The 22692-nt window shown below is 44.0% G+C and overlaps 1 protein-coding gene across 9 annotated transcripts in view; it reads right to left on the reverse strand.

Moving 5' to 3' along the window:
* The window catches only part of CCDC88A (coiled-coil domain containing 88A), a 359900-nt gene that overhangs the window by 32537 nt on the left and 304671 nt on the right, over positions 1–22692 (reverse strand). For all 9 annotated transcript variants that reach the window (XM_073339323.1, XM_073339320.1, XM_073339322.1 and 6 more), the window contains 3 exons: positions 10302–10447; positions 9395–9487; positions 8950–9164 (listed from right to left, as the gene is read on the reverse strand). In XM_073339323.1, the coding sequence (XP_073195424.1) occupies positions 8950–9164; positions 9395–9487; positions 10302–10447 (454 nt within the window). The remainder of the gene's footprint in view (positions 1–8949; positions 9165–9394; positions 9488–10301; positions 10448–22692) is intronic.

Here is a 22692-nt window from a genome sequence, read left to right on the forward strand (position 1 = left end):
GAGTCAGAATGGGACTAACACCCGAGCATTCTCATCGGCAGTTCAGAGTCCTAAGGTGGAAACCAGACGTGTCATTTACTCGACATGCCTACCACATTGTGAAAAATTGGGATGCCTGGATATCAGGAGCAAGTGTTAAATCTCCAGAAGAGTTGCCCTTCCTAATGCAAATGGATCAGTTCTTAGAGGGTGTTCCTAAGGAAATAGAAAGGTACATCCTAGATGGGAAGCCCAAAACTGTAATCGAGGCGGGGGAGATTGGAGCCAAATGGGTGGAGGTGGCAGAAAAGAAAAAAAAACTAGTAGCAGTTGGAGCGAATATCAGAAGGGGCAACCCGAAACAAAACCCTATCACCGGGGGTAACTCAAGGCCCCACCTACATCCCAAGGAAAACCCCAGACACCTTATCGTCCCACCACACCATTCTCCAGCAACCCATCTCGCTCCAATGCCCAGTCAACTGGATGATGTTTTAAATGTAATGAGCTGGAACATGTGAAGGCCAACTGCCCCAAGAACCCCAGCAGATTACACTTCATTGCACTGGGGTCACACCAAAGGTCTTCAGGCCCAGATGCCTCCCAGATACCCTTAGAGTGAAGGGAAACTGTGTGTGGGCGGGAAGAAGGTTACAGAACGGAGGGACACTGGAGCGCAGGTGTCAGCTATCCATCAATCCTTAGTGGACCCCAACTTAATCAACCCAGAGGTCCAAGTGATGATTCAACTCTTCAAGTCCAACTCTTTCAATTTGCCTACAGCCAAGTTGCCTGTCCAATACAAGGGCTGGTCAGCAATGTGGACTTTTGCAGTCTATGATGATTATTCCATTCCCATGCTGCTAGGGGAAGACTTGGCCAACCAGGTAAAGCTGGCCAAGAGGGTGGGAATGGTCACCCGCAGCCAGACTAAGCAAGCTTCCACACCTATCCCTGTTCCTGAGCCTTCCACCAGGGCCCCATCTGTGTTACCAGAGACCCAGATGGAGGTGGGGGAACCGGATCCCCTACCAATAACTGCAACAGCCATAGTGAATCCAGAGACCCAGCCAAAGCCAGTCCCCGAACCGAAACTGGCGAAGCAACCAGCAACAGAACCATTGCCAGCGCTGAGTCCAGTGCTTGCAACCCCGTCTACAGCTCGAACACCAGAGGGCACCATCGAGCCTGCACTGGCAGCAGCAGCAAATGACCCTACACAAGAGGCTCAGCCAGAGCCTGAAATACCCCATAGTGCACCAGCGGACAGCGGTTCACCATCAATGGAAACAGCCCCATCACCTGCATCATTTCCAGAGGGACCAAGCCGAGGTCCACAATCCATTGAGGAACTGATGTCTCCAGCATTAAGGGAACAGTTCCAGACTGAACAGGAAGCAGATGAAAGCCTCCAGAGAGCTTGGACAGAGGCATGGAGCAACCCACCGCCTCTCAACTCTTCTAATCGATCCCGATTTGTTGTAGAAAGACGACTTTTATACAAGGAAACTCTTTCTGGTGGACACCAGGAAAACTGGCATCCTCAGAGACAGCTGGTAGTTCCAACTAAGTACCGGGAAAAACTCTTGAGCTTAGCCCACAATCATCCTAGTGGCCATGCTGGGGTGAACAGGACCAAAGACCGTTTGGGGAGGTCATTCCACTGGGAGGGAATGGGCAACGATGTTTCTACCTATGTCCGGTCTTGTGAGGTATGCCAAAGAGTGGGAAAACCCCAAGACCAGGTCAAAGCCCCTCTGCAGCCACTCCCCATCATTGAGGTTCCATTTCAGCGAGTAGCTGTGGATATTCTGGGTCCTTTTCTGAAAAAGACACCCAGAGAAAAGCATTACATTCTGACTTTCATGGATTTTGCTACCCAATGACTGGAAGCAGTAGCTCTAAACAACACCAGGGCTAAAAGTGTGTGCCAGGCATTAACAGACATTTTTGCCAGGGTAGGTTGGCTCTCCCACACCCTCACAGATGCAGGAACTCATTTCCTGGCAGGAACTATGGAAAGCCTTTGGGAAGCTCATGGGGTAAAGAACTTGATTGCCACCCCTTACCACCATCAAACAAATGGCATGGTGGAGAAATTTAATGGAACTTTGGGGGCCATGATATGTAAATTCGTAAATGAGCACTCCAATGATTGGGACCTAGTGTTGCAGCAGTTGCTCTTTGCCTACAGAGCTGTACCCCATCCCAGTTTAGGGTTTTCCCCATTTGAACTTGTATATGGCCGCGAGGTTAAGGGGCCATTACAGTTGGTGAAGCAGCAATGGGAGGGGTTTACACTTTCTCCAGGAACTAACATTCTGGACTTTGTAACCAACCTACAAAACACCCTCCGAACCTCTTTAGCTCTTGCTAAAGAAAACCTAAAAGATGCTCAAAAAGAGCAAAAAGCCTGGTATGTTAAACATGCCAGAGAGCGTTCCTTCAAAGTTGGGGACCAGGTCATGGTCTTAAAGGTCCTCCAGGCCCATAAAATGAAAGCATCGTGGGAAGGGCCACTCACGGTCCAGGAGCGCCTGGGAGCTATTAATTATCTCATGGGATTCCCCACCTCCAACCGAAAGCCTAAGGTGTAGCATATTAATTCTCTAAAGCCCTTTCATTCCAGAGAATTAACAGTTTGTCAGTTTACAGCCCAGGGAGGAGATGACGCTGAGTGGCCTGAAGGTGCCTACTAAGAAGGGAAAAGTGATGGTGGTGTGGAAGAGGTGAACGTATGCAGTGACAGCAGATCAAGGAGCTGTGCACTAGCTACTCGCCGATGTTCTCAGCCACCCCAGGGCTGACTGAACGGGCATACCACTCCATTGACACAGGTAATGCTCACCCAATTAAAGTCCAACCTTACCGGGTGTCTCCTCAAGCTAAAACTGCTATAGAACAGGAGATCCAGGATATGCTACAGATGGGTGTAATATGCCCCTCTGGCAATGCATGGGCATCTCCAGCGGTTCTAGTTCCCAAAACAGATGAGGAGATACGTTTTTGCATGGACTACCATAAGTTAAATGCCGTAACTTGCCCAGACAACTATCCAATGCCATGCACAGATGAACTACTGGAGAAACTGGGATGGGCCCAGTTCATCTCTACCTTGGACTTAACCAAGGGGTACTGGCAGGTACAGCTAGCAGAATCCGCCAAGAAAAGGTCAGCCTTCACCACACATGTCCGGCTGTATGAATTTAATATGCTCCCTTTCGGGCTGCGGAATGCACCCACCACCTTCCAAAAACTTGTAGATGGTCTCCTAACAGGATTGGGAGAATATGCAGTCGCCTACCTTGATGATGTGGCCATATTTTCGGATTCCTGGGCAGAACACCTGGAACATCTACAAAAAGTCCTTGAGCGCATAAGGGAGGCAGGACTAACTGTTAAGGCTAAGAAGTGTCAAATAGGCCTAAACAGAGTGACTTACTTGGACACTAGGTGGGTCAAGGAACTATCAACCCCCTACAGGCCAAAGTGGATGCTATCCAAAAGTGGCCTGTCCCTCAGTCAAAGAAACAGGTTCAATCCTTCTTAGGCTTGGCTGGATATTACAGGCGATTTGTACCGCAATACAGTCAAATCACCGCCCCACTAACAGACCTAACCAAAAAGAAACAGCCAAATGCAGTTCAGTGGATTGAAGAGTGTCAGAAGGCCTTTAACCAGCTTAAAGCGACACTCATGTCTGACCCTGTGCTAAGGGCCCCAGACTTTGACAAACCGTTCCTAGTAACCACAGATGCGTCCCAGCATGGTGTGGGAGCAGTCTTAATGGAGGAAGGACCGAATCAAGAGTTCCATCCTGTCACGTTTCTCAGCAAGCAGCTGTCTGAGAGGGAAAGCCACTGGTCAATCAGTGAAAAGGAATGTTATGCCATTGTCTGTGCTCTGGAAAAGCTACGCCCATACTTTTGGGGATGGCATTTCCACCTGCAAACCGACCATGCTTGCGCTACAGTGGCTTCATACCGCCAATGGAAATAACAAAAAACTTATTCAGTGGAGTTTAGCTCTCCAAGATTTTGATTTCGACACAAAACACATTTCAGGAGCTTCTAACAAAGTGGCTGATGCACTCCCCCGTGAAAGTTTCCCAGAATCAACTGGTCCAAATCGTCCTTAAGATGTGGGAAATATTGTTAGTCTTTATACAGTTAGTAGTATATTTAGAGATGCGTGTGTCTTATTAACTCTGTTTTATTCTCGAGCTCCAGGAAGAAATCACATCCAGTGTTTCACCCTATCTGTGATTTGGGGGGCGTGTCATAAATATAAAGGGAAGAGTAACCGCCTTTCTGTATACAGTGCTATAAAATCCCTCCTGGCCAGAGGCAACATCCTGTTACCTGTAAAGGGTTAAGAAGCTCAGCTAACCTGGCTGGCACCTGACCCAAAGGACCAATAAGGGAACAAGAAACTTTCAAATCTTGGGGGGGGGGGGGGCAGAGGGAGGCTTTTGTTTGTGCTCTTTGTTTACGTGTTTGTTCTCTCTTGGGACTGAGAGAGGCTAGACAGAAATCCATCTTTTCCAACCCATCCTAATCCAAGTCTCCAATATTGCAACCAGTGTAGGTATGCCAGGCAAGGCAGATTAGTTTATCTTTTGTTTTATGAGAATTTTCCCTGTGTTAAGAGGGAGGTTTATTCCTGTTTTCTGTAACTTTAAGGTTTTGCCCAGAGGGGGATCCTCTGTGTTTTTAATCTGAATAACCCTGTAAAGTATTTTCCATCCTGATTTTACAGAGGTGATTCGTTTATCTTTTCTTTAATTAAAATACTTCTTTTAAGAACCTGATTGATTTTTCATTGTTCTTAAGATCCAAGGCTTTGAGTCTGTGTTCACCTGTACAAATTGGTGAGGATTATTATCAAGCCTTCCCCAGAAAAGGGGGTGTAGGGGTTGGGGGGATACTTTGGGGAAAGATGTCTCCAAGTGATCTCTTTTCCTGTTCTTTGTTTAAAACGCTTGGTGGTGGCAGCATACTGTTTAAGGCCGAGGCAAAGTTTGTACCTTGGGGATGTTTTTAACCTAAGCTGGTAAGAATAAGCTTAGGGGGGTCTTTTATGCGGGTCCCCACATCTGTACCCTAGAGTTCAGAGTGGGGAAGGAACCCTGATACCATGTCTTTAGCTTATACAAGCATAACAATTAAATACAATGGTTGTTAATAACTTAGCTTAATTACAATATTTTTTTCAAAGAAAGCCTATACACAAGATTTCAATTAATTTTAACTACTGTATATAGAGGAAATTTTGAAGAATCTGTGTTATTCCATTATTAAGATAATTTTAGACAAAGAAAAGATCGACACCAATGCTACATTTCTTAAACGACCCATTTAAAATTAATTTTAACTCATAAAATAATTAACAGATTTACTTGTAAATTCTAAAAAAAAATAGTATCTATATTTAAAGAGTAAGTGCCGAAAGTTTGCGGAAGATATACTCTATTTTTCATATATAACAAAATGGATGAATTGGTGCTGTAAGCACAAAACAGAACACAACCTTAGCTATGAAACTATGACCAGTGCCTCCATAATAAAGAACAGGAGAGTTCTCTGTCTCTAGATTCAGAGCTTCAGCAAGTCTCACGAGGAGAGGTGGAGAGACTGACATTAAAGCCTAAGATTAATCCAGAAATGAGGAAGATGGTGATTCTCCCTCTTGAGAAGGGTTATCTACCTGAAGCCTCTTCATCTTCACAATCTTCTGAAGCCAACAAGGGCCTAGGAAAAGATAGCAGTTGAGAGGACAGATATTCATTTTGGAGATGGAAATCTGACAGGAGATAGTCTCTTTTAGCTCTTTTTCATGGAAAAGATTTATGAATCTTTTGGACCCCAGAAAGTTAGTTGAGCCAACATCAGTCAATAAAGCCAGGATCACCACTTTATAGGGATAAACGTGGATTTGATGATCTCAAGTTGTAGTTCTTAGTAGGTTTACAGAATAAAACAATCTGAAAGGAGTGGAAAGCCCTGGACGGCGAGGGATCTTAGGTGAACCTGAGGCTCTATACATTATGACATTGAGGTTAACCCTCAGCCATGGAACCTACTGCTCCAGGTTACTGTACTGATGAAACATGAAAAGGGATTACGTTGCAAAAGAGAATTCCGTGCCCAGAGCTACAAAAGAGAAAGATGACAAAGCTTGACTTGCCCACAAGCTGAGTTTCTCCTATTCACTTAGAATCCAATACACAAGAGGTGGGCAAACTATGGCCCACGGGCCACATCTGACCCGTCAGACCATTTAATCTGGCCCTCAGCTCCAACCGGGGAGCGGGGTCGGGGCTTGCCATGCTCTGCGCAGCTCCCTGGAAGCAGCCAGCAAGACCCGACCCCAGCTCCTTTGTAGTATGCAGAGGCGTGGCCATGTGGCTCTGAGCACTGCCCCGTCGACAGGTGCTGCCCTCGCAGCTCCTATTGGCCGTAGATCCCGGCCAATGGGAGCTGTAGGAGTGGTGCCTGTGCACAGGACAGCGCACAGAGCCACCTGGCCACGCCTTGGAGCCAGAGTGGGTACATGCTTCCGGGAGCTGCTTTCAGTAAGCGCCGCCTGGAGTCTGGACCCCATCCCCCTGCCTACACCCCAATCCCCTGCCCCATCCCTGATCCTCCTCCTACCCTCCGAACCCCTCGATCCCAGAGCCCCCTCCTGCATCCCAAGCCCCTCATCCCCAGCCCCACTCCAGAGCCCTCACACCCCCCAACCCGGAGCCCCTCCCATACCCTGAACTCCTCATTTCTGGCCACACACCCATCTGGAGCCCTCACCTCCTCCCGTACCCTTACCCCAATTTCATGAGCATTCATGGCCCACCATACAATTTACATACCCCAATGTGGCCCTCAGGCCAAAAAGTTTGCCCACCCCTGCAATAGAACCCACAAAATGGGGATGAAAGGTGCAATGTATGGATATATCTACTCAAAGAACTCCAGTTATAGATGAGTAAATCCTCTTTGAGGATTGTTGGTATATGTTCCCACTCTTGGAGATTCACAAAGAGTAACAAATCCCTAAGGAGATGGGAATGAGGAGGATTATTTAACTGAATAATGATTATTGTAGAATTACTCTCCTAGACTGGGCATTAGATCATAAGGCCAGGCCAACAGTGATGCTGTGTAAAAATACTGACGGCAATCCAGGTAGCAGCTCTGTATATTTCCAAAACTGCAACATTCAGGGATCTGATTCTCCATTATCATACAGCATTTTTGTATAAAGGATCTAATCCACTTTGACAAGCATTGATAGGAAATATCAGAAATATTTTGTTCCATAATCCTGTCACCATAAACTAGAAATAATATGGGGGATTATTTATGGAATGGTGTTATTTTATTAAGGTACAAGATAAAAGCCCTCTTAGCAACTAGTCACTGCTTTGTTGAAGATCCCGGTCTTCTTAAACCGGGGCCTGTTTTTATCGTTAATGGATTTATGAAAGATTTAGTCTAGTTAAGGTCCTCTCTTGTTATACACAAGCAACTCATGGTAGCACCACATTTGAGGGGAGACTAATCCTTGTAGTGAGGACAAAACGAATGAAGGCAAGCAAAATAAAAAATATCCAGTATTTATATAGGCAAGGGAAGGGTTGTAATTATTTTAATCTGCATCAGGTTCAAATTGCTTCTTTTCAAAGTGTCACATAACCTTTTATAGCCAACTCCTTTTAAGAAACTAGGAATTTCAAGCACTTCTTTTCAGCAAGATTGTCCCTAGATGTATTGGCACCCTATCCAAAGACAGACTCTTCCAGATTCTCTCATGCTCTACTTTTAATTTCCGTAAAAGTATGTGAAATAATACAGAATTTATTATTGTTTTTAAAATTTTTATTAAGTTTGCACACTAAGAGCCAAAATCAAAAACCACCATGTGAGATTTTTTTTTTTAAATAAAGGAAATTCTCCCCTGGGATGAACATTGGAATACCAAATTTTCACCTTATATATTCTGAAGTCACTTAGATATTAAACTTTAAAAGGTATGAATTATAATATAAGGGTACATTGATGCTTTATATGTAACATCAATATCTCACTGGTAATAAATGTATTAACTAATCAATAATGCAACTTGTTTAACAAGGAATGTAATGGCAAAAAACTAATTACCTGCCACTGGAAATTTCATGACTTAAATTATTGATGAACAACAAAAGAAACAAGTAAAGGTTGCATAAAATACTCTAGGCTATGTGAATCCTAACAGCTAGGACAAAGTGGCTCATTCAGGGTAACAATTAGTGTCTGGCAAACGTCAATTCCCCCTACGTCAGGAACTTATCAGTTATTTCTCTCTGTAGCTCTGCCTATCTCTAGGATCAGTAGTGATCTGTGTCCTTCTAACTACTTATATCGCTCCACAGCTCTTTCTGTTCTCTATTATATTGTTGCCAAAACCCATCATCATGAGGTTTACAAGACACATGATCTTTTAGCAGCTAATGGTTGTTAGTATGGACACAATATGAAGAGGCACACTCGAGGAGAGTGGGAGTCTCATGGGAATGAGAGAAAACAAACAAAGCAGAAGGAGGTGGATTAGGGAGAGAGGAACAGTGCCATCTGACCTTCCATTTGAAGTTCTGACAGGCTAAATGCCATTATTCTGATCCAATAACCCTACCTAATTCTGCATCCCTGATATACTGTAAATTCATTTTAATGTATTTAATTACATTTACTGAAATGCTAAAATAGGGCATCTATCCATATACACTCTAGGCGGGGTTTGAAGCTGTACCACTGAAGTCAATGGGAGTTTTGCCCTTGACCTAAAGATTACAGGCCTTGGAAGCTCTTAACATTATTTAAAGATTTCCAACTGATTTGTTCTTTCTTAAGTAGTTTTGAAGTTTTTACAACATCTTGGAAATATACTTAACCAAACAGTATTTCAAACTAAAATTGTTTTGTAACTACTCACTACTGCTCTTTTTGGTTCCCAGTGTCTGGCCATCTTCAAGAGAGTTTGAGCCCACCGAGGAACTATCTTGACTGTCCTGATGGGGTAGCTGAAGAAATCCTTCGCTGGACTCCGAACGGGTAGGTATAAGAGTCAGAGACTTCAGACGCTCGCGGTTAACATCTTTCTTAGATTTTATCAATTTCCTCATTTTTAGAGTAATCCAATTGCCCCTTCTGTTATAATAAAATTAAATCCATTATTGCATTTATAATTCATTACTTTATAAAATGCATAATTTAAAAAATATTTTGTGTGCATGTTTAACTACAATATGTGGGCATGCTCTGCTCCCATAGAAGTCAATGGGAATTTTACCATCAACTTCAATAGGGGCACAACTGGGTCCTTAGCGTGTTTAAATTTCTGGTTATACTCATTTTCATAAAATATATTCAAGCAGTACCTTCTGGGGGGGGATGGCTCATAAAATTTATACTGATCCATAATCTTCTCCTCTAATTTCTCCTTTTGTCGTCTCAATTCATTTAACTTGTCACTGTAAATAGAAATTAATCAAAATTGCTATTTTAGCAGTTATTTATATATTTATATAATATTACATAGAATCATAGAATATCAGAGTTGGAAGGGACCTCAGGAGGTCATCTAGTCCAACCCCCTGCTCAAAGCAGGACCAATCCCCAATTAAATCATCCCAGCCAGGGCTTTGTCACATGTTTCTTTGTGTTTTTAGGTATCTGATAGCAGACTTTCTTTCACCTAAGAATAAGAGGGAGCAGCATAAAAATTGCCAAGAAACAGAGATCTCTAAGTAATAAAGAGGAAGAAAGAGAAATACAGAAAATATGATGCAAAGATATATCTAAATGAATACATTTTAAAGACTTTCATGGGCCATTTACGGTCTTTAATATAATGTAATGCTTTACTTTATGAACATAGCATGCACATATAGGATACAATAAAGTAGTATTTAAAACACTTTCTTTTTACTGCTAAAGGAAGCAAAAGTTCTCTGCTGGAAAAAGCAACAGAATTTTTAAAGGACTCTGGGATGCTTGTTTGAAGTGGAAGGAGGAATAAATATTTTTTTTCAGTAGATCCACATACCATAAAAACCATGTATTTTTATTTTTTTTTAGTTTTTAAAAATCAAGATTTCTGGTTGTGATTATCAGCAATTGATATATAATACAATTACTTTAGTTATGTTTGAAGAAAAAATACAAGAAAATAGGGTATGAGAGTATTATGTAATGTATCAGCCAGTAGAAGGTGTTTTTTAAAATTTGTAAGCTTGCCGTTGTCATATTTCTGAACAGCGGTTTCATAATTTTTGGTATACCTACATGTACTGTCTTTGTTCAACGTGGAAAAGATCCTTGCTTTCCATATTCTGCTCCAGTAATGTTCTATTTTGTAGCATTAATGTCTGAATTTGATCAAGCAGATGTCTGTTTTCTTCCTCCAGATTTCCTTTAAGCTGGCTAAGCAACTGTTAAAAATGTACAAAACAGTATAAATGTACAAAATGTATAAAACTGAGCATGCTGCCTGGTTTACAGGCTTACCTAGAAAATATAAGCAGGACACACAAAGGCTTCAGTAACTCAGGCAAAAGACAAAGAAAGATCAAATAAATCAACTCAGAAATGTTTCTTTTAACATTTTAATATTTTGTTAATTGGCTGGATTCACTTTAACTAGCAGAGCAATCATAACTGCAATAGAAAAATATCTTACTAATATAGGAGTCAAGAAATTATTTTTGACCTAAACTCTTGACAGTGAATACCAAGATATATGTTACAAAAATAAAAATAAACAAATTTCCTCTGTTTTTGAGATGAGTTTTAAGGGTATTATTAAGTTGTTGCAGCAGAACACTGTGGCCCTGAAACAGCTTATTGCCAAGCAGACACTAAGAGAAGCTGAAGAAGCTTTAAAGTTCCTTTGGTGGATAGTTTCAATTATCCTTTCTGCAGGATCTTTTTGGGGAAAAAAACCATTCACAGCAGGAAATGGTGTCTTTTGCCAGGGATGCCACTGCTGCATTAACTATAGAGAAGATGAAGACGAAATCTCTGGGTTGTACTATAATGCACAATTTCTGGACTTGATGACTAAGCCTTTCCTATTGTTGGGTGTTTCCCATTCTTCCCTAATGATGTCCTTGAATGAGGAATTGAAGGGAGACAACTTGATTTTGGATAGAAGATTTAGCTTGCTTGTCTTCTTTCTCTCCTCATAGTGTCAAACATATCTAAGACCAAGAACCTTTCCGAATTCTCTAGTTAGGGATTATACTGTGAAGCTGAGAGTTCCCCTACTATGGAGATGGGTTTTTTGTCTTTTACTTTTACTTTATTTTTGCTTTTAGAAGATCGATTTTCATCAACAGAGGATCTGTTCCTTTTCTTACAGACTTGTCTCCCCACAGCTTCACTGTGACTTAAGGTTTATGAGGCTATGGAGGAAATGGAGCAGATGTGGGGGAGAAGGCAGCTTTTTGCCCCCGTACTCATTATCCTCCAATATTAAAGAGGTAATGTTAAGAGTGCAAATCCTCCTTTTGTGAAGGACATTCAGATAAGCAGGCCAGACTCCTTACCTAGTGATTCAATTGCCTACTTATGCAGGGAGCTTCTTTTTAAAAAAAAATGGATTGGACTGGAGGTTGGGGAATTTTTGGATTCAGCATTGAAGAATCTCTGTTTGGTGAGGAGGATCCAGTGTGCTCAGTCCATGGTATTGAAGAAGACTGACCTTTCTTTGTTGAGGTTTCTTTGGAGAAGTCTTGACCTGTGCATAGGGAGTGAAAGGCTCCAACATGGCCATCTAGACTTTTGAGCCCCTTCTCCTGGTAAGAAAGTGTCCACAGACTTTGAACTGCTGTGGCATAGCTCTTCTGAAGCTCCTGAGAGCACCAGGAAACAAACCCTCAGGAAATTTTGATTTCCAAGGGACTAGGATAGGCTAGGACAGGGGTTCTCAAACTGGGGGTCAGGACCCCTAAGGGGTCGTGAGCTGTCAGACTCCACCCCAAACCCTGCTTTCCCTCCAGCATTTATAATGGTGTTAAATATATTAAAAAGTGTTTTTCCATTTATAAGGGGGGGGTCACATTCAGAGGCTTGGTATGTGAAAGGGGTCACTAGTACAAAAGTTTGAGAACCACTGGGCTAGGAAAAGATTTTTCTCACTGATGTCTCTAAATAAGTTTTAAAAGCCAGGATGCTAATAAACAAAGGTAAAATCACTGAACTACCACTCTATTAATACTATGCACACAGAGAATCTAGCTGTATGCCTAGAAGGAGTGTTAACACAGCCGAAAAAGTTCAGAGAGCTATATTTAAAAGTTTGCAGTACCAACATTTACAGTGACTCTCAGAAACCTGCATTTTTTAATGTTCTGATCTCCTGGTGATTTCTTAATTTCTATTCGGAATTAAATTGAATGACTAACTATCTATTTATTTCTCTATACATCCCATGCTCACTATCACCAATAGACTATTTAAAATAATTCCTGCTAAGATGAAGTGGAATTTTGTCTCCATGGATATAATGAATATGATGTAATGACACTGAGAAGGAATTATATCCCATGATAGTTTATTTCAGTCCAGTCACATCTTGCTTGCAGTAATAAAAAGCTAAACTGTGGCCTATCTTGTGTGACAGTACAAGGGAGTAACAGAGTGTTGTAATATTTGGGCCTCCAAATTCACCTTAATTATGATGAGTTCAACTGTGAGAAGCGAGTTAAAGTTTATAAAATATCACAATAACCTGTAACAAGAAATGTTGATGGGAAAAGGTAAAAAGGGAGACAGAAAGACTAAATTAGTCCACACAAAAAAGGCCTACTTTCAAAGACTGGGTTAAAATCATGCCTAGTAAACAAGAGAAATGTGGAACCAGAAATCAATGGACCAAAACTGATGTGTCAGAAATAAGATTAATTAATAAACAAAATAACAAGGGGATGGGTTATTCCACTCATCATTCCCTTTTGAGGTTTTTAAAAAGAAAAGACTTGGGGGAAAAAAATTAGCAGGAGGCAACTGCTGGCTGGGAGATGAGTGGACAGGAAAGGAGCAACTTCACCATCATGGCTGCCACTCTACTATCTCCTGGGACCTCAGGATCCATTGTGTCATTGTTGGGCCTTTGTCATCCTAAACCCAAGAGATGTCCTGACCAGAGTGGGTCAGAGACAGAGGGATCCAGATGACATTGCCATCTCCACCTTTACTGGCTCCAGCTAAATCCCAATCACCACCTGGGATATGACACTGTCTTATCCATTCCCCCCCAGTAGGTCCTTTTTCTCCTCCACTTTATTCCTTCTCTTTCCTATCACTCACCTTTTCCTCCTGTCTAATAACAACCTGTTTTATTTGGTCACAACTGTATTTTGCAACACTGATGTAATCCAGTGACCAGAGAGGCAACTAAAAGCAATGCCCTAAACCAGGGGTGGGCAAACTATGGCCCATGGCCCACATCTGGCCTGTCAGACCATTTAATCTGGCCCTCAGCTCCAGCTGGGGTCAGGTGCTTGCCCCGGTCTGTGTGGCTCCCAGGAAGCAGCCGGCATGACCCACCTCCGGCTCCTACATAGTATGCAGAGGCATGGCCAGGCGGCTCTGCTGTTGGCCCGTCCACAGGTGCCGCCCTCACAACTCCCATTGGCTACAGTTCCCAGCCAATGGGAGCTGCAGGGGTGGCGCCTGTGGACTGGGCAGCGCGCAGAGCCACCTGGCCGTGCCTCGGAGCCGGATGGGGGACATGCTTCTGGGAGCTGCTTGCAGTAAGTACCGCCCGGAGCCTGCACCCCTGAGCACCCCCCCAAACTCCTGCCACAGCCCTGATCCCCCTCCCAGCCTCCAAACCCCTCAATCCCAGACCAGAGCCCCCTCTTGTACCCCAAGCCCCTCATCCCCAGCCCCACCTCAGAGCCCTCACCCCCCGGTGCCCCAACAGCCTGCCCCATTCCTGATCCCCCTCCCACCCTCAGAATCCCTCCATCCCAGCCTGGAGCCCCCTCCTGTACCCCAAACCCCTCATCCCCAGCCCCACCCCAGAGCCCTCACCCCCCAACCTGGAGCCCCCTCCCGCACTCTGAACTCCTCATTTCTGGCTGCAACCCCAGCTGGAGCCCTCATCCCCTCCTGCACCCCTACCCCCAATTTCATGAGCATTCATGGCCCGCCATACAATTTCCATACCCCAATGTGGCCCTCAGGCCAAAAAGTTTGCCCACCCCTGCCCTAAACAGCCCTATGCTGGTACAAGTTTGCCAGGTCTCGGAGTGGCTATTAAGACCAAATGCCATGAATGTGTTTTCCGGCAGTGAGGTTACAAGTGACTGAACATGAAAGACAGAAGTTGCATTTTCTCTGGTTGTGGTTCTTTTCTCTCCCTTTTTGTGTGTTTGTCTCGTTTTGTTTTCTCGGAAACAGGTTCAGACTTTTACAATAGCAACAATAACAACTCCTCCAGCTCAGCTCAATCAACTTTCATTCTTTTCTCCATAAAAAGGGCTGTCAAGCAATTAAATAAAAATTATTGTAATGTTAAACAATAATAAAATACCTTTTATTTACATATTTTTGGATATTTTCTACATTTTCAAATATACTGATTTCAATTACAACACACAATACAAAGTGTACAGTGCTCACTTTATATTTATTTTTGATTACAAATATTTGCACTGTAAAAAAACAAAATAAATTGTATTTTTCAATTCACCTAATACAAGTACTGTACTGCAATCTTTTTATCATGAAAGTTGAACTTTCAAATGTAGAATTAAGTACAAAAAACTCCACCTGGATTCAAAAATAAAAACGTAAAACTTTAGAGTCTACAAGTCCACTCAGTCCTACTTCTTATTCAGCCAATTGTGCCGACAAGCAAGTCTGTTTACATTTGCAGGAGATAATACTGCCTGCTTCTTATTTACAATGTCATGTGAAAGTGAGAACAGGCGTTCGCATGGCACTGTTGTAGCCAGCATTGCAAGATAATTACGTGTCAGATGCGCTAAAGATTCATATATACCTTCATACTTCAACCACCATTCCAGAGGACATGCATCCATGCTGATGACGGGTTCTGCTCAATAACAATACAAAGCAGTGTGGACCAACGCATGTTCATTTTCAACATCTGAATCAGATGCCACTAGCAGAAGGCTGATTTTCTTTTTTGGTGGTTTGGGTTCTGTAGTTTCCGCATTGGAGCGTTGCTCTTTTAAGACTTCTGAAAGCATGGTCCACACCTTGTCCCTTTCACATTTTGAAAGGCACTTCAGATTCTTAAACTCTGGATCGAGTGCTATCTTTAGAAATCTCACACTGGTACCTTTGTGTTTTGTCAAATATGTAGAGAAACTGTTCTTAAAACGAACAACATGTGCTGGGTCATCATCTGAGACTGCTATAACATGAAATACATGGCAGAATGCGGATAAAACAGAGCAGAAGTCATACAGTTCTCCCCCAAGTAGTTCAGTCACAAATTTAATTAACACATTATTTTTTTAACGAGTGTCATCAGCATGGAAGCATGTCCTCTGGAATGGTGGCCAAAGCATGAAGGCGCATATGAAAGTTTAGCATATCTGGCACACAAATACCTTGCAACGCCGGCTACAAAAGTGCCATGCGAATGCTTGTTCTCACTTTCTGGTGACACCGTAAATAAGAAGCAGGCAGCATTATCCCCCGTAAACGTAAACAAACTTGTTTATCTTAGCGATTGGCTGAACAAAAAGCAGGACTGAGTGGACTGTAGGCTCTAAAGTTTTACATTTTTTTGGTTTTTAAGTGCAGGTATGTAACAAAAAAAAAATCTACATTTGTAAGTGCACTTTCACGATAAAGAGATTGAAGTACAGTACTTGTATGAGGTGAACTAAAAGTACTATTTCTTTTATCATTTTTACAGTGCAAATATTTGTAATAAAATAATAATATAAAGAGCACTGTACACTTTGTATTCTGTGTATACTGAAATCAATATATTTGAAAATGTAGAAAAACATCCAAAAATATTTAATAAATTTCAGTTGGTATTCTATGATTTAAGGAGTCAGGTCAGGCTATACCTGACACCGTACTGAAAGTTGATGGTACTACCTGCAGCTCATCAAACCCACTGCCTTGTGGGTGAATTCAAGAGTAATGTAAGGCTATGAGACTAAACTCAGATAGAAAATCTGAAGTGGAGCCCCAAAGGCGATCAGGTACTAATATTTTAGTATCTTTTCGGCAACTCCTGCAGTGGATTGGGTACCAGAAGTATTGGTTCTTCCTCTCCGCTGGATTTTACCGGTGATGCCAAGAGGGAGGTCCTGATGCATGGGCAACTCAGGGCCTCCATATCATCCGCCCAGGCTCGCACTCTGGAGAGGTACTCCAGCTTTGCCTTGAGTGTCGACACAACTTAGGAGGCAGCAGTCAATGGTTCATAGAATCATAGAATATCAGCGTTGGAAGGGACCCCTGATGGTCATCTAGTCCAACCCCCTGCTCGAAGCAGGTCCAATTCCCAGTTAAATCATCCCAGCCAGGGCTTTGTCAAGCCTGACCTTAAAAACCTCTAAGGAAGGAGATTCTACCACCTCCCTAGGTAACGCATTCCAGTGTTTCACCACCCTCTTAGTGAAAAAGTTTTTCCTAATATCCAATCTAAACCTCCCCCACTGCAACTTGAGACCATTACTCCTCGTTCTGTCATCTGCTACCATTGAGAACAGTCTAGAGCCATCCTCTTTGGAACCCCCTTTCAGGTAGTTGAAAGCAGCTATCAAATCCCCCCTCATTCTTCTCTTCTGCAGGCTAAACAATCCCAGCTCCCTCAGCCTCTCCTCATAAGTCATGTGTTCTAGACCCCTAATCATTTTTGTTGCCCTTCGCTGGACTCTCTCCAATTTATTCACATCCTTCTTGTAGTGTGGGGCCCAAAACTGGACACAGTACTCCAGATGAGGCCTCACCAATGTCGAATAGAGGGGAACGATCACGTCCCTCGATCTGCTCGCTATGCCCCTACTTATACATCCCAAAATGCCATTGGCCTTCTTGGCAACAAGGGCACACTGCTGACTCATATCCAGCTTCTCGTCCACTGTCACCCTTAGGTCCTTTTCCGCAGAACTGCTGCCTAGTCATTCAGTCCCTAGTCCGTAGCGGTGCATTGGATTCTTCCATCTTAAGTGCAGGACCCTGCACTTATCCTTATTGAACCTCATCAGATTTCTTTTGGCCCAATCCTCCAATTTGTCTAGGTCCTTCTGTATCCTATCCCTCCCCTCCAGCGTATCTACCACTCCTCCCAATTTAGTATCATCCGCAAATTTGCTGAGAGTGCAATCTACACCATCCTCCAGATCATTTATGAAGATATTGAACAAAACCGGCCCCAGGACCGACCCTTGGGGCACTCCACTTGACACCGGCTTCCAACTAGACATGGAGCCATTGATCACTACCCGTTGAGCCCGACAATCTAGCCAGCTTTCTACCCACCTTATAGTGCATTCATCCAGCACATACTTCCTTAACTTGCGGACAAGAATACTGTGGGAGACCGTGTCAAAAGCTTTGCTAAAGTCAAGAAACAATACATCCACTGCTTTCCCTTCATCCACAGAACCAGTAATCTCATCATAAAAGACGATTAGATTAGTCAGGCATGACCTTCCCTTGGTGAATCCATGCTGGCTGTTCCTGATCACTTTCCTCTCATGCAAGTGCTTCAGGATTGATTCTTTGAGGACCTGCTCCATGATTTTTCCAGGGACTGAGGTGAGGCTGACTGGCCTGTAGTTCCCAGGATCCTCCTTCTTCCCTTTTTTAAAGATTGGCACTACATTAGCCTTTTTCCAGTCATCCGGGACTTCCCCCGTTCGCCACGAGTTTTCAAAGATAATGGCCAATGGCTCTGCAATCACAGCCGCCAATTCCTTCAGCACTCTCGGATGCAATTCGTCCGGCCCCATGGACTTGTGCACGTCCAGCTTTTCTAAATAGTCCCTAACCACCTCTATCTCCACAGAGGGCTGGCCATCTCTTCCCCATTTTGTGATGCCCAGCGCAGCAGTCTGGGAGCTAACCTTGTTAGTGAAAACAGAGGCAAAAAAAGCATTGAATACATTAGCTTTTTCCACATCCTCTGTCACTAGGGGGCCTCCCTCATTCAGTAAGGGGCCCACACTTTCCTTGGCTTTCTTCTTGTTGCCAACATACCTGAAAAAACCCTTCTTGTTACTCTTGACATCTCTCGCTAGCTGCAGCTCCAGGTGCGATTTGGCCCTCCTGATGTCATTCCTACATGCCCGAGCAATATTTTTATACTCTTCCCTGGTCATATGTCCAACCTTCCACTTCTTGTAAGCTTCTTTTTTATGTTTAAGATCCACTAGGATTTCACCATTAAGCCAAGCTGGTCGCCTGCCATATTTACTATTCTTTCGACTCATTGGGATGGTTTGTCCCTGTAACCTCAGCAGGGATTCCTTGAAATACAGCCAGCTCTCCTGGACTCCTTTCCCCTTCATGTTAGTCCCCCAGGGGATCCTGGCCATCCGTTCCCTGAGGGAGTCAAAGTCTGCTTTCCTGAAGTCCAGGGTCCGTATCCTGCTGCTTCCCTTTCTTCCCTGTGTCAGGATCCTGAACTCAACCAACTCATGGTCACTGCCTCCCAGATTCCCATCCACTTTTGCTTCCCCCACTAATTCTACCCGGTTTGTGAGCAGCAGGTCAAGAAAAGCGCCCCCCCTAGTTGGCTCCTCTAGCAGTTGCGCCAGGAAATTGTCCCCTACGCTTTCCAAAAACTTCCTGGATTGTCTATGCACCGCTGTATTGCTCTCCCAGCAGATATCAGGAAAATTAAAGTCACCCATGAGAATCAGGGCATGCGATCTAGTAGCTTCGGTGAGCTGCTGGAAGAAAGCCTCATCTACCTCATCCCCCTGGTCCGGTGGTCTATAGCAGACTCCCACCACTACATCACTCTTGTTGCACACACTTCTAAACTTAATCCAGAGACACTCAGGTTTTTCTATAGTTTCGTACCGGAGCTCTGAGCAGTCATACTGCTCCCTTACATACAGTGCTACTCCCCCACCTTTTCTGCCCTGCCTGTCCTTCCTGAACAGTTTATAACCATCCATGACAGTACTCCAGTCATGTGAGTTATCCCACCAAGTCTCTGTTATTCCAATCACGTCATAGTTCCTTGACATCACCAGGACCTCCAGTTCTCCCTGCTTGTTTCCTGCTTGTTTTGTGCATTCGTATATAAGCACTTGAGATAACCTGTTGATCGCCCCTCATTCCCAGTATGAGGCAGAAGCCCTCCCCTCACAGACATTGCTGCCTGTGCTTCCTCCCGGTATCCCGCTTTCCTACTTACCTCAGGGCTTTGGTCTCCTTCCCCCGGTGAACCTAGTTTAAAGCCCTCCTCACTAGGTTAGCCAGCCTGCTGGCAAAGATGCTCTTCCCTCTCTTCGTAAGATGGAGCCCGTCTCTGCCCAGCACTCCTCCTTCATAGAAAACCATCCCATGGTCAAAGAATCCAAAGCCTTCTCTCTGACACCACCTGCGTAGCCATTCGTTGACTTCGACGATTCGACGGTCCCTACCCAGGCCTTTTCCTTCCACGGGGAGGATGGACGAGAACACCACTTGCGCTAAGCTCTTACTTGATTGGTGTAGAGTTGAGCACCAGGGGCTGTCTCCAGCGGTTGGAGAGATCATCATATCTCACTAGACAATCACTGCTCGCCATAAAACTGGGCAGGCCCCAGACAATAGGGTGTTGTCTTGCCACAGTCTGCCTGCTTCAATGGGTGCTTGGAGCTTAGAGTTTTATAACTTGACAAGTGGACTGTAATCAATGCACCAGGCAAGTCAAGTAAAAGAAAGAAAACATCCTTTAAGACAAGGTGCTGGAATGTTCGCACCATGACAACTGGATTATCTGAGGACCTTCAACAGATTAACGATGTACGTAAAACTGCCATGATCAATGACTCAATGTGGATATCGCATCCCTCCAAGAAACAAGGCTAGCCTCAAGCGGACCTCTCAGAGAAAAAGACTACACATTTTTCTGGCAGGGGAAAAGCTCAGAAGAAACACGAGAGCATGGAGTGGGATTTGCCATTAAGAATTCACTTCTGGAGGTGAGTGAGCCACCTACAAATGGATCAGAGAGAATTTTGGCACTACGCTTGTTCACATCTGAGGGTCCAGTCAACCTTGTGAGCGAGTATGCCCCAACACTCTCCTCGTCTTCTGACATCAAGGACCAGTTCTACAACCAGTTGAACACCACCACCAGCAAGATTCCAAAACACGAATATGTTTTCCTGGTAGGGGAGTTTAATGTGAAGGTGGGAGCAGATCATGAAGCATGGACAAACTGTCTTGGTCAACACAGAATTGGTAAGATGAATGGAAACGGTCAGAGACTGCTAGAATTCTGTTCCTATTACGACCTCTGTGTAACAAACTCTATTCTTCCAGACAAAGTCGCAAAGAAGTGTCTTGGAAACATCCCAGATCTGGCCACTGGCACCAACTGGATCTTACCATTACAAGGTGTGCTAACCTTAACATCGTCCTCATTACCCACAGTTATCAAAGTGCTGATTGTGACACAGATCACTCTCTGGTATATAGCAAGGTCAGACTTAAACCAAAGAAGATATATAGATCTAAAGTAAAAGGATATCCTTGTATTAACCTCAGTGCCATAGTGGACCAAGAAAAGTCACAGCAGTACAAGAACATACTACAACAATCTCTTGACACCAGTAACTGTGCCACAAGCACCCAGCTGACATGGGAGCAACTGAAGAACACAATCCACGATGCAGCTCTGTCAGTCTCTGGGAAGAAGGAAAACAAGACCAACAACTGGTTTGACACATATTCCAGTGTGTTGACACCAGTTATAGGGGTCAAACATAGAGCCCAAACCAACTACAAGAGAGACTCAAATGAAAAAACCTTACAAACATAGAAGTGGCAAGAACCAAGGTACAACAAACTGCTTGATGCTGTCCCAATGACTATTGGCTGCACTTATGTGAAAGCATCCAAATAGCAGCTGATGCAGGCAACACCAGAAACATATACAATGGAATCAAGAAAGCCTTGGGTCCAACTTTAAAGAAGACAGCCCCACTGAAATCAACAACAGGGGGAAACAATCAACGAGAACTAGGGGTCACCAAATGAAATTAATAGGCAGCAGGTTTAGAACAAAGAAAAGGAAGCATTTCTTCACACAACGCACAGCCAACCTGTGGAACTCTTTGCCAGAGGATGTTGTGAAGGCCAAGACTATAACAGGGTTCAAAAAAGAACTAGATAAATTAATGGAGGATAGGTCCATCAATGGTTATTAGCCAGGATGGGCAGGGATGGTATCTCTAGCCTCTGTTTGCCAGAATGAGTGACAGGGAATGGATCACTTGATGATTACCTGTTCTGTTCATTCCCTCTATGTCACCTGGCATTGACCACTGTCGGAAGACAGGATACTGGGCTAGATGGACCTTTGGTCTGACCCAATATGGGCGTTCTTAAGTTCCACTGCGCTTGGTTATGTCACTGTAAATGGCCTCCAGGAGATGTCGCACAATGACAGAGGAGGCTGTGCAGTCCTAGCTCTGCTCCAGCTGAAGGAACTCTGATATCTGTGGTCAGATTTCTTGTGGCATGTTGGATAAGGGCTATGAATGGGACACACATCAGTGCTATGTGAAGATAAAGGAGCTGATGCAGGCATACCAGAAGGCAAGGGAGTCAAACCGTATCTCTCATCCTCAGCGGTGACCCCACCTCTACCGCCAAGAGCCTGGTGTATACTTCCGCAGGGCTGGAGACAGCGGACAGCAGACTCAACCCCAAGGATGAAGTCATGGATGAGGAGGTCAAGTTGGAGGACAATGTGGAGCATGAAGCAGGGTCATCCAGTGGCACGGCGAGTCAGGACCTCTTTTCTACTCCAGAAGAGTCTAGCCAGTCACAGGCAGTCTGTCTCTGGTGTGCATAATGCAGGACAGGAAAACTCTGGTAAGTGATCTTGTTGAGTTGATGCTGCTCGGTTATATGAGGTAGAGCTGTCCTTTGCTTTGTATATTCTAGAAGTGGATGAAGGGGTAGAAATGTACAAGACTAGCTGTGTTTGCATGTGCTTCACATTCTCTGTGCAGCTAAGCAGTGCGGTGGAACAGTGTGTTAATGCACACTGAGATTTCACAAGAATCTTCCACAGAGAACTTTAGGAAACTTTCTTGGAGGTACTCGCCAATCCTATGCCAAAGGTTCCTTGGCAGAGCTGCTCTATTCCTTTCCACGTTGTAGGAAACTTTCCCCGTCAATCACAACCTTTTGTGCAGGGACCAAAGTGGCACACAAGCAAGCAGCAATGGGACCTGGTCTGAAGCCACACGCATGCATGAGATGCTTACCCTCAGGAGTGATATATCAGCTTCAGTGACCCCCACCTGTGGAAAATGGTGGCAGAATTTACAATATTGTCCCTAGTCACCTGCAGTGATCCCCTTAAAAAAACATTGAGATCCTTTGCCTCATCTTGAGTGGCACCCCTTGGCTGAACTCACCATGTTTAGGGTGTTTGCCAAGCTGTGTGCTTGCCAAGGGACAGTGAGAAACTGATTCGTATTTAAAAAGAGGTGCATTTTAC

This window comes from Lepidochelys kempii, chromosome 3, assembly GCF_965140265.1.
Source record: "Lepidochelys kempii isolate rLepKem1 chromosome 3, rLepKem1.hap2, whole genome shotgun sequence".
In the NCBI taxonomy this organism is placed as follows: domain Eukaryota; kingdom Metazoa; phylum Chordata; order Testudines; family Cheloniidae; genus Lepidochelys; species Lepidochelys kempii.